At 41.6% G+C, this 12,831-nt stretch overlaps 2 protein-coding genes and 1 long non-coding RNA gene across 4 annotated transcripts in view; 1 reads left to right on the top strand and 2 right to left on the bottom strand.

The window, feature by feature from the left end:
* The window catches only part of LOC116167747, a 53,216-nt gene that overhangs the window by 413 nt on the left and 39,972 nt on the right, over positions 1-12,831 (bottom strand). The window contains exon 2 of one of the 2 annotated variants that reach the window (XM_031483244.1): positions 48-303. In XM_031483244.1, coding sequence (XP_031339104.1) covers positions 48-303 — 256 coding nt within the window. Of the gene's footprint in view, positions 1-47; positions 647-12,831 lie in introns of those variants that run through there. The other variant, XM_031483243.1, reaches the window with a different exon arrangement.
* On the top strand, positions 5,022-5,484 carry LOC116167753. Its single transcript, XR_004144635.1, has 2 exons — positions 5,022-5,204; positions 5,267-5,484. It is a non-coding gene; the product is annotated as an uncharacterized LOC116167753 (long non-coding RNA).
* On the bottom strand, positions 8,131-9,314 carry LOC116167745 (retinol dehydrogenase 11-like). Its single transcript, XM_031483240.1, has 4 exons — positions 9,166-9,314; positions 8,785-9,114; positions 8,437-8,738; positions 8,131-8,392 (listed from the first exon to the last, which is right to left on the bottom strand). Exons 1-4 carry the CDS (start codon positions 9,290-9,292, stop codon positions 8,180-8,182), a joined length of 972 nt encoding a protein of 323 aa, XP_031339100.1. The 5' UTR covers positions 9,293-9,314; the 3' UTR covers positions 8,131-8,179.

Below are 12,831 nucleotides of genomic sequence, written 5' to 3'. Positions count from 1 at the left end.
CTGTAAAGATGCGATTTAGATGGGCTGCGCAGATTTGAAACGCTTACCAATTGCGCAATAAATATAATTGCGTTAACAGCAATCGCGCTGATCTTCTTCGTGTCTAAGCCCAACAGACGCAAAAATCCGGAGAAAATGTGAAATTTTCCATCAAATTCTTCCGAGGAGGGTTTTGAATGCTTTCCACTGAATGTGTCACTTACCATTTGTGCCAAGCTATTCGACGGATCGATTCCCAAAAATTTTCCGGCAATTTCAAACCCCGCTTTGATTTTTCCCATCACCCCCGATGATTGATCGTCACTGGAAACGTTTTTAATTACTAACAAAATTAGAAATAAGTTTGTTAGTCTCATTTCTGTGATGGTTGAGATTACACTGAAAGTGGGTAAAGTTAACATATCCGCTTGGGCTGCCATGTGCAGCATTTATCTTAAACATTATAAATGCTTCCTCGTGACACTACCGTTTTAAGAGATGTAATCAAGGGATGTCGTTTAGCGGAACTTTATAATTGTTTAATGTGAATTTCATTCTGTGTCGATACTCGGTTCAACAAACATGTACGGGCTGGTATTGGTCGCTGTTTTTTTACAAGGGGTTCTAACTCAAGATATTTCTGCGATAACAGATTTGAAAACTTTAAGTGAACTACCTCTGGAAAAGCTTTTGTTGCTGAAAAACAAGTTTGATGTGGAAGGCACACGAAGGACTGATGAAATATCGACAAAGCTAGGCGTGGAAGCAATTCACGGACCTGAGGCGTTAGCTCTGCATTCTAAACCGATGGTCCACAACCGCGGAGGACACGACGAGCATTATGGTAAGAAGAAAGATACCAGCACAATGTTTCAGTACTCTGTGACGGCCTTGTCATTCGCGGCGTTCGGAGGTTACCTGCTGTGTCTTATCGTGCAAGCAATAAGGGCAAAGAATGCGGCGACGACGACAACAACCACTGTGGCACCACCACCTCCAGCTTTCGCAACTCTGTTAAGACCGGGACGACCTTTTGGGGAGCAACTTCCAACACGAATTCCGAGGCCAGGCACCCATAGATATAAAAGGCAAGCGGCACAAATTGTAGATGCTGATAATATGTATGAAGTTTTATTGATGCTCGCCGAAGGTTACAGTAAATATCATACCTTTGATTATAAATCTGTCAACCAAACAAATAATTTTTGGTAATGTATTGCATCAGTTGAAATAAATATTATTTATCTTTTTTGTATAAATGTAGTTGAATATAAGGTAAAGGCACAGAGTAAAGGTAACGTAAATGGAGGTGAAAGTTCAGATGAAAAACGGTCTATTAGGCCCATGAAAGCCTATCTAGTCAGGCATTTTTCCAGTTGATTTGAGACAACCCTGAGAGGTTCCACCCTGTATATACAACTTACGACGATACATACATTTTTGAGAGTTGGCAACCATGCAATTTCTAGGTGGGGAAAAGCTGCCTGCACAGCTTTCTTACTATCCAGCTGCACAACTCTCTTGGCCGGTTTGCCGGTTGCGCCGATCTACGCGCGCAGAGCTTATGCCCCGCCTCTTGGGGTAAAAGACTGCATTGCCTGTTTGGCGTGCAATCAAGTCCAGTGTTGCCACGTTGACCATTTTCCCGAATTCAATTCAATTAGGCAATAAAATTTATTAAACACCTTACCCTACTTTCATTGCAATATTACGTAATATTGTACAGCAAATTCTAAACGTTCACATTACAATCAAAGACTATGAGGATAGTCTTTGTTACTACAATACAGCACAAAAATCACCTACTACGGTACTGTGAAGCTACCGTGCGATGAAAATTCGTTTAATCCGGCCCCGACTTTTACCCCAAGCGCGAGAAAGTGCGCACCATTCCATCTCGCTTGGTTGTAGACCGCCAGATCAAAGGCGCCGCTCGAGAGTTGCGGAGCTGGATAGTAAGTAAGCTGTGCTGCCTGCGCCATCTAAAAAAGCACGAACGGAGGTTACGTTTGGCATCTTGTCTTGAATGGCGGTCGTGATCGCGTCGCTCCATAAATGTTTGTTTATTTTGTGTTATTTAATACAGGTAGTAATTTTTGCATTTCTTTATATCGTATTTGTGTTTTGTCTGCCGCATTTTAAACTTTTTGTTTGTTTCAATCTTTGTTTTTGAATATTTTCTTGGTTTAACCGCAATGCAGAATGAAATGTTTAATACCGTTATCCTTTTGTCTGTAATTGTTTACGTTTTTGGTGTAATGTTTGCTTAATTTATGTGTTGATTACTTGGTCTTGTCACAGAAGTTACAGTCATATAAATTTTGATCATTTTATTTTAATATGTGGAAATTACCGATTCGTTTGATGTATGTACTGACTTGTTGTTTGTAACTAGCAATTTTCTCCGTAAATGAAGCAGCCACGGGGGTGATAAAAACAGTAACCATTTGAAGTACGACACCTAATTCCGTGATTGTCTTCTACATTCAACTGTAGGCTCAAAACCCCGAAACCAGGAGCGGGTTACCTATCTTGCCGGAGCGGGATTACGCTAATCAAAGCTCTTCAGTTTAGAATTTGTGTGCGATAAATGAGTTACGATTCGTAATTTCCCCATATTTTGTTTTTAGTTAAATTTGCCTACAAGGCCATGTAATTTTCCATCTTGCTTGTAACAAAAGGACTTTATTGCACTAAAGATAAGTCACATCCTGTGTATTCCATCCTTTCTTAGAATCTTGGCACCTGCTTACTGGCCGTATAATTCCCAAAACTTGTTTTTAACCTATATGTTACCTCTTGAAGTTTACATGCTACTTTTTGTGATGTTATAATTTTATGTTACGCATTCACATCATTACAAACAATTAATTTTACTACACAATTCAATATTAATTTGACGGCTGGTTTTTTTATTGATAAGTTCTTTATTTTTCCCAGCCCATTTCTATTTTTATAATAATATAATAATAATAATAATAATGATTCGGTGAACTACCATTTTCAAAGTTTATTTTTGCAATGTAATTTATTTTGACTTACATTTCCGAGCTTTTACAATCATAATAATCACGATAATTATTAAAGAAACTTTTCACAATTTCAGTGTTTTATTTTACGTTCCTTCCCTACCGTGCTTCTGGTCATAGCGTTGTTTACAACTAACGTAAGAGGCGCCCTAACTTAGATGTTTGATCATGTGCCATTTTTAGCGCATTTCCATAAAAATAAAAAAAAAATGCGCTATTGTGGCCACTTTGTCCGTCCGTCCGTCCGTCCGTCCTGCTGTCCGTCCGTTTGTCCGTCCGGCTGTCCGTCCGTTCGTCCGTCCGTCCGTCCATCCGTCCGTCCGCTCGTTTTGCGACGCTACTAGTTCTTTATCTTAAGAGCTATTGTTCTACTTTTTTCGCTATTTGGTTCGTTATGGTGTCGAGTCTTGTACCAAGGAAGGAATTTTTTCTGTACCGCTTACAAAAAAAGTTATTGTAAAAAAAAACAAAAAACCGTTTTTTACATGTTCCATAATTTTACACTTTTGCCGTTTATTAACGATCCTAGAGATCGGTTATAATTTTGTATTGCTATCTGTCGTCTGCCTGTTGGTCTGTCCGTCTGTTCCTTTGTCTGTCTGTCCATCTATCTGTCCGTGTGAACGATAACTTTGTTTAGAAATGTTCGATCACTTTTACATCTCCGTTAGTTATGAACTGAATTGCATGAAATTCAATATGGGCATAGCTTTAGTCATATAATACGCAATGCCAAAAGTTGAATCGAATCGATTCAAAATTCACAGTGCCCTTTTCGCATCTCGACCATTTATAAACCGAATTGCAAAATTTTTTACTTATAAAAGCATTTGAATGAAATTTGATACATAGGCACTTGGAATAAAGGAAAATCAAACGCCAATTTCAAAATTTGGTTTTGCGCATGCGCAGTGCCAACTTTTTTATTTATGGAAGAATTTAAACGAAATTTGATACATAGGCACTTGGGATAAAGGAAAATCAAACGCCAATTTCAAAATTTGGTTTTGCGCATGCGCAGTGCCAACTGTTTTATTTATGGAAGAATTTAAATGAAATTTGATACATAGGCACTTGGAATAAAGGAAAACCTAGCGCCAGTTTCAAAATTTGATTTTGCGCATGCGCAGTGCCAACTTTTTTATCTATGGAAGCATTTAAGTGAAATTTGATATTTAGGCGCTTGGAACAAAGGAAAATCTAACATTAGTTTCAAAATTTAGGTTTGCGCATGCGCAGTTCCAACTTTCTTATTTAGAAAGCATTGAAATGAAATTCTTCTCATAAACTGACATTGAAGTAGCACGACAAAAATGGATTGCCCATGTGCAACGCTATCTTTCATATTTGTGGCCGGATTTTTACGATTTTATAGAAGTTGCATCTTACAAATGGGAAATGAATGCAAGTGGAAATGCGCTTTATGTAAATCGTTTACGATTACTTTTTAACTTGTTCAAATTTATGCGGGATCTTGTTTAGTTTTGGAGGGTGGCCATTTTTAAACGTTGCCGGGTTGACTTTATTTCCGTGTTCTTGTAGTGTGAAGTTAGCGTAGAACCTGGGGGTTAAGTACACTACAACTCTATGCTTAATTTTAGAAACCAGAGAAAAATGTGTCTCTTATCCTTGCAAATAGATTTGATGGCTTATTTCTCTAGTGTTCCGATCGATCTCCGAGAACTTTTTTTGTTCAACTTTAGTACAGGACAGTAGTCTTTACTTTATAAGCAAATCTCTGACATACAGACCGGCAGAAGAACACCATCCACTCCCCCATAGAGCTTGCATCGCTTTGCTCTGCTGCTAAATCTATGATGACGCTAGAAAAACTCAAACTGCCGCTAGATTCTTGCTATTTTTTTTATCGGAAACCTGAAATATTGGTGATCAATGCAACGTAGTTCATTAGAACATGAAACTGTAATAAATACGACCTGATGCAATTTTTAATGACCTGTATTCTCGGAGTTACGATGCACAAAAACATCCGATTGCAATTATCAGAGATCTGACGTCAGTCTCATTTACTATTTAGATGTATAAACGTTGATTAAAGATATAGGTAGTTAATCATTGTCTGAGCTAAAACAATGAATTTTAAATTACTTGTTTTTGTGGTAACAATATTAGTGGGATCTATATCTGCAGCATCGCTAGCGAAGGCCGAACAAAAAGACAAAGACATTGAAATTAGTAAGATATGATAGATTTCTTTGTAAATCACATAATCGATATGGTTTCCTGTTTGATTTCAGTTATCATTCGTATACCTCGCGAAGTTGTGTGCTTTGGTGTAGTACCTAATGGATCTGAAGATGAAAACAATGGTTGTCGTGCTACTTGCACTTTGATGGGCAACAAAAATAGAAGAAGAAATTGTGTTAATCGACACTGTAAATGTATAGCAAAGTGATTGTATTTAATTCACTAGCACTGAGCACTAATTAAAAGTTTATAAAGTTTTTTAAACAAAGATCATTATCTAATAGCGTATTATATTTCGTCCGTCTACGTATCCGGAAGAAATCAAGTGGATTTACAATTTTCGGTATCCCTTGAATTATTACACGAGTATAATCACAACAAATGATTCATATCATTTAGATATACGACTTCCATTAACCCAAAATACCTTAAAAAATACACCCCGGGTCATCGACACAATGTTGGGTCAAATCTCAGTTATGTAAAACTAACCTGATCAAGCCTTCTCGATTTTGTGGCTCTTCTAGTTTCATGCTTTCGATGGAGCTACGGTCTGGTAAACTTGCTGGGCATGGAGTTAATACCAATTAGTGTTTTTTAAATCCGAGCTGTAGTAGGTAGGTACATAAAGAACTATGAAATCTTCCGAGATATTACCGTACATCTTGTAATACCTCAAGATGCAGCCGAGAAAGTGACTACGCAACTCAAAACCAAAAATCAAAAAATTATATTCATATGTCAATGTACGTCATTAATCTGTCGGGCCATGGGCGGTGATAGGCGGTATTGTAACGGTGAAACTCGGGCGCCACCAGGAGGTTCACACCAATACTTTGCTCCTGATCAGGATTCGGAAAGATGCAGCGGTAACGAATGCCTCAAGAGAAACGGCAACTCCATAAATCCACGAGTTCAGCAAGGATAAGATGACGGCGGCTCCTCAGAAACGCCAAAATTATAAATTATAAAACACAAATTAATTATAACTCTCACCAGGAAAGATTTCCGGTCACAGCACACCTTGTGTCGATTTATAATCTATGTTTTTCTTAAGATGCGAGCGACTTCCGGAATAGGATCGTGCCCGTGTTGAACGAAAAGTCTTTTTGTTTAACATTGACACGATACTATCCCGGAAGTCGCTCGGAATGTAAATATGCTTACCTTTTCAATGCACAGTACGGCAACTTAATTGACGTTAAACGAAATCTAAATTGTGAATGGAAAAAACAAATCACTTCCTAACGCAAAATGGATCGGTACGAAAGCATAATGGTATTTTCGACAAAAATAAAAAAAATGACTACGTTACTTACAAACTTTCAACGATGTCGAGAAGTAAAATATACCCCCAAAATCGAGCGTCTTTGTATACAAATTTGCAAATTGTAGAGATGCAAATTGGTAAATCCGACTCGCCCATGGTATTGAATACGAGAGAGATTCAAATTAAACCAATTCCAAACGGTAGCTATTTTGAGAGCGCATTTCGCGACATGAGTTTTAATTAAATCCGATAAGGTTCACTGCAACTCATTTTGTTAATTACGGTTAATTATGCTTACTTAATTGGGCGCGTCAAAACTTCAATATTCGATACTTTAATTAACAGGCATTGTTAATGTAATGTTGGGTCAACTTGGTCACTACCAATCAGCAATCTACGTAAACTGCACGCCCACTGACCGGCCTTGACGTTCCAATGTTCGTTTTACATTGGAACAAAATAACCTGTCAATAATTAATTACTAGAACTGAAAGTTGATACGATTAATCTTTGCACATTTCCCCCATGCATAAGTTTCCGACGGCTACAAAAAACAATTTAAAAAGTAATCGTAAACGATTTACAAAAAGCGCATTTTCATTTGCATTCATTTCCCATTTGTAAGATGCAACTTCTGTTAAAATCGTAAAAATCCGGCCACAAATATGAAAGATAGCGTTGCAAATGTGCAATCAATTTTTGATGTGCTACTTCAATTTCAGTTTATAAGAGGAATTTCATTTCAATGCTTTTCTAAATAAAAAAGTTAGAACTGCGCATGCGCAAAATAAAATTTTCAAACTGGCCTTAGATTTTCATTTATTCCAAGAGCCTATGCATGCAATTTCATTCAAATACTTTTATAAATAAAAAAGTTTGCAATTCGGTTTATAAATGGTCGAGATGTGAAGCGGGCACTGTGAATTTTGAATCGATTCGTCTCAACTTTTGGCATTGCGTATTATATGACTAAAGCTATGCCCATATTGAATTTCATGCAAACCAGTTCATAACTAATGGAGATGGCAAAGCGAACGGACATTTCTAAACAAAGTTATCGTTCACACGGACAGATAGAGGGACAGACAGACAAAGGAACGGACGGACAGGCCAACAGACAGACGACAGACAGCAATACAAAATTATAAATGATCTCTAGGATCCTTAATAAACGGAAAAAGTGTAACATTATGAAACATGTAAAAAACGGGTTTTTGTTTTTTTTTTACAATAACTTTTTTAGTAACAAACGCAGAAAAAATTCTTTCCTTGGTGCAAGCCTCGACAACATAACGAACCAAATAGCGAAAAAAGTAGAACAATAGCTCTTAAGATAAATAACTAGTAGCGTTTCAACGAACGAGCGGACGGACGGACAAAGTGGCCACAATAGCGCATTTTTTTAAATTTTTGTGGAAATGCGCCAAAAAGGTTTTCGCTGAGTAACTTGAGCGCATTTTCCATAAACTGATCAGTACTTCTTGAAAAGTCATGTAACGTTCTATTTGTCTATTTATATGTACAAGGGAAAATAACTTAAGGCATAAAGAAACTTAGCATTGCACAGTCTGCGCATGCGCACACCTGTACTGTGGGTTATTATCACATAAATTCAAACAGTCTTCGCGAATGAAATATGCCCAAAAAAATTAACATAGCGACCTTTTATCATTACTCTAATACATTTTATAGATTAATATGGGTTTGGAACACGTTCATATTTTGTCAGGTGCAATAAATCTTCGGTAGTTTCCCAAACGTCTCTAGCCAAACACGAGTCATAGGCGTCCTTTGGCGTGAAACACTTCCACTCGGTCTTACAGTTGCTGAAATATCGACCGGATACGTTTCTGGCTTCCTCTGATAAAGCAACGTGCAGAATCGTTTGTGAACCTTCCTCGGGGGTCTTTAACATCGAAGCTATATAACAGCAACAAAGCAATAACTTACCTTAAAGCACAAGCATTTGAGTAACAACACAGGTGACCACAAACAACAGTTGGCGTTTCTAAGTAAGTTACTATCCACCGCACCCGGATGCACGGAGTTGACAGTCACCTCACATCGCCTCAATCGCCTCGCCAACTCATTCGTGAACAACATCAAACAGAGCTTTGAGTTCGCATAGTTAACCATTTCCGGACATCTTCCAGTGGGATAATCGTTTAGATTCTTTGGATTAACATGTGGTGAACAGACACCCACGCAAGCTACGTTGATTATGCGGCTCGGTGCCGAACGCTTCATTAAATCTAAAAGAAATCCCAATGACATTTTTGGATTACCAAACTTTTTTACCTAACAGTAAGATCGTTAACAAATACGGGCCAAAGTAATTGACTTGCATCGTTACATTAAATCCATCATCCGTTGTCTTTCTTCCCAATTTCATTGCGGCAGCATTATTTACGAGAATATCTAACCTTGTTTCTGTTGAACGAATTTCGCTTGCAAACTGTCGAACGGATAGAAGCGATCGAAAATCGATTATTACCACGCGGACGTTGGCATTACCAGTTGCAGCTATGATCTTTTCTCTGGCATTTTCACCCTGCACCCTATCTCTACATGCTATTATCACTTTGGCACCTCGCTTTGCAAATTCAAGGGCCGTCCAATATCCAATTCCTAAAATTCAACATTTGGCACACGAAATTTCAGTCACTTATTTCCTCATACCTGTATTGGCACCAGTAACAATGGTAGTTTTGCCAACTAAGCACTGCGTACTCTTATCCCTCCTCACCTTCACTTTGAGAAAAAGCTTCAAAAAAATTAGGCACAGTAAAACGTCGACCAAAATCATATTGGCACAGTTATCAAAAACTCATTCAACTGGTACCACGTACCGATCCTTTCAAACTGGGCCAATGGACCGGATGTTTGCCTTCCCGATATTGTAATCAGCAAACCAATTAAACTTGCAATTGTTTTTGTCCTGCGATATATAATTATTGGAGTACCGGAAAACCAACGGCTTTCAGTACTGTTTCGAAAGCTCTTGTAGCTTCTTTGTTAATAAGTTGATCTCTTACCACGTCTTATGCCGAATTAAATTCTGTGTGATATCGCAGGTATGGTGCATGCCATTCATCATGCCTAAATTTGTTTTTTTTCGTAAACCATCACAGATAGAGATATTCATCAAGAGACAAAAAATGCTTGCAAGTAAACTGTTTTTCAGTATCTAAAAATTCAGAACCGTCAAAATAGTAGTTAAAAAGTTTTAGACCTCTTCAGATGTGGATGGTCAGTGTTTTACCACCTACATAGCAACTACAATCAAAACGATGATATCACAAAGACCCTTTTTATATTAGACATTCACATCCCGAATTTCATTTTAATCGGCAAAACCATTTTCCGATAAAATAAAAATAACGATTTTTTTTAATCTTTGGCGATAGATAGCGCCTTACCGAAGCACTTTTGGATAGAGGTAAGTTGGGTTAAATCGTCCTATTTTGATACCAAGAACCCCTGGTAGCGCGTTGTACAGACCTTTTAGGGACACCCTTAAACTAAATCCTCTATTTTGATACTCAACGAATAAGGAAATCCAGAAGTATACTGTTTATGTGCACCAGGAGTCGGAATGCAATCTTGGTCTCTCTTCGATTGATGTTGAAATTGAAATAATTTAGGACCGCCCACTGCCGGCTGCTATTCGGGTTTGGTTCGGCCAATCACAGGCAGACTTCAGTGCGACTTCTTTGGTACCCTCAACGCACACGGACCGCGCTCAGAATAGAAAGGATGTTACGACGACTAGGAGAGGGGTTGCAACTTCCACCCCACCATCCACTAGCGCCCTATTGGCCGCGTCGCCAGACGCCTCTACCGGAAATCGTTTATAAGCAGCGCACCGACAGGGGAACTTCACTTGTGCCTGGGCAAGCCTACCTTACCCTACACAAGCGACTGAGGCTGGTCGCTTGGGCTCAAGTACCGTCTCCGCACGCCATCACTTCCCGGCTTGACCGTAGTCAAGTCCGGCGCCATCCCACGTGCCAGAAGCGATCTTATATATGTACATATAGCCTCTGTATTATTTGTAAATATTGTGTAATATACGTTTTCAACCTCCGTTTGCCACTTACGTTACCCCGCCCGGTAACAATTGGCGCCCATACGTGTGAGTCAACCAGCAGCATCGCGCTCTGAGGATCTACGCCCACGCTCCCGCGACAGCCGACGCGCAACACCATGAATACGAGGAGCAGGAACACCCCGACGTCCAACTCCGGCGCCGACGAAGGTATCGACACTCAAACAACGGAGATGACCCCGGCAATCAACCCCGGTCTGGACCCGGCAACCCCGTCCAGTGGCGCCCAACACTCTCAACACACCCTCGACATGCTAAAGGCGCTGACCGACGCCCTCCAGAACGCGCAGAAAACCGCATCACCGGACCTACCGACCTTCAGCGGCGACCACCTGGAGGACCCAACAGTCTTCTTCAGCACGCTCGAGCAGACAATCCAAACCACCGACCCGGCGGAAAAGTTAAAAACAGCAGCAGCACAACTAAAAGGGGAGGCTGCGAAATGGTGGAACAGTTACGAGGCATTTTCACCGACATACAACGACCTAAAGAACTACACCCGCGAAAAATACGACAGCAGCAAGATTCGCGGGAAGATGCAATCAGAATTCTTCGGCCGAGAACAAGGAGCAGAGTCGCCGCAGCAATTCCTCCAGAGGAAGGCACAGCTAGCAAAACGGCTGAAGATCCCGATCGGCGAGCACCTCGAGCTACTGAGAGACCTGCTGCACCCACGCATTAGAGTAGCCTTTTTAACCACAACACCCACTTCACTCCTCGACTTGGTGCGTCACGCCGAGGAAATCGAAAACTGCAACAAAGCGCTACCTCGAAACAACCAACCCAGACCATCGCCACCAACCCCCGCCGACAGACCTCCCAACACACCAAAGTGCCACCACTGCCCGGAATATCACTTCCACCGAGACTGCCCAGTACTGACCCGCCGCCGAGACCAGGGAAACGGGGCAGCGGTCGGGAACAATGCCCGGCCGTCCACCTAATCCAGACTGCGACCCGACCCAACCTACCAACGCTGGCAGTCAAGGTACGCGGAAAAAGCGTAAGAGCTCTCCTCGACTCCGGATCATCCCATAACTTCATCCAGAAGGAGCTCGCGTGGAAAATCCACCATAGCAACCACCAAACAGCCGGCCTAGCGAACCCCCGCCATCAGCTGGAAGTCATCGGCACATCCAGAGTCGAGTACACGCTCAACGACAAGCAAGAATCGGACGACTTCCTGGTGACACCAAACCTTGTCGTGCCCATGATCTTGGGACAGAAGTGGCTCCAAGAACATCGAGCGGTGCTGGATTACGAGAGAGCGTGCATCCACTGGGGAACCCATACAAGGCAGACAACACACTGGGACCAAGCTCCGAACCGCGGCCCAACAACGAGCGACTCCATAAACTTCGCCGGAGTCAAGCACGGGTTCCAACCACCACTCGATCGACGCCTGGCCACACTGCTGGAAACTTTCGGTAGCACACTGGCCGATCCTGCAACGCCCACAACAACAGCATCCACCACACATCGCATCCGAGTCACCAAAACAACGCCCTTCCGACTTCCGCCATATCGACATTCGCCAAACAAAAAGAAGGTCATCGCGGATGAAGTGGAAGCTATGTTAGCAGCGCAGGGAGCCCAGCACGTCCGAATATTGCTCGCCCATCGTCATAATTCAGAAAAAAGACGGCCGCCCGAGATTCTGCATCGACTACCGTCGTCTAAACGCCATCACAAAAGACGAGAGCACCAACCTGCCAGTCATACAGGAGACCCTCCGAGACCTGGGGACGGCCAAAGTTTTTTCCAGCCTGGATCTCAAATCAGGCTACTGGCAGGTGCCGCTAGAGACGGAATCCCGACATCTCACCGCGTTTTCAACCCCTGATGGAGCGAGTTATCAATTCAAAGTAATGCCGTTCGGGCTCAAGAATGCACCTGCTACGTTCCAGAAGCTAATGACCCAGGACGTTCTCGCCGGGTATTTACGGAAATTCGTCATGGTATACCTGGATGACATAATAATCTACTCAGACTCCTGGGACGAGCACCTCAAACATCTACACCTCGTGCTGGAACGACTGCAACGCCACAAACTCCGCTTGTCCCTCGAAAAGTGTCGCTTCGGGGTGCAAACGATCCAATACCTGGGCCACAACATCACGGCGAACGGGAACCGCCCGTGCCAGGAACACATCGAAGCAATCCGGACCGCAGACCGGCCCACCTCGAGGAAGAAGCTAAGAAGTTTTCTAGGATTGACCAACTGGCTACGAGAGTAC

Source organism: Photinus pyralis, unplaced genomic scaffold (genome assembly GCF_008802855.1).
Source record: "Photinus pyralis isolate 1611_PpyrPB1 unplaced genomic scaffold, Ppyr1.3 Ppyr1.4_LG4, whole genome shotgun sequence".
NCBI classification, from domain to species: Eukaryota; Metazoa; Arthropoda; class Insecta; order Coleoptera; family Lampyridae; genus Photinus; species Photinus pyralis.
This window is presented reverse-complemented; position numbering and strand designations above follow the sequence as displayed.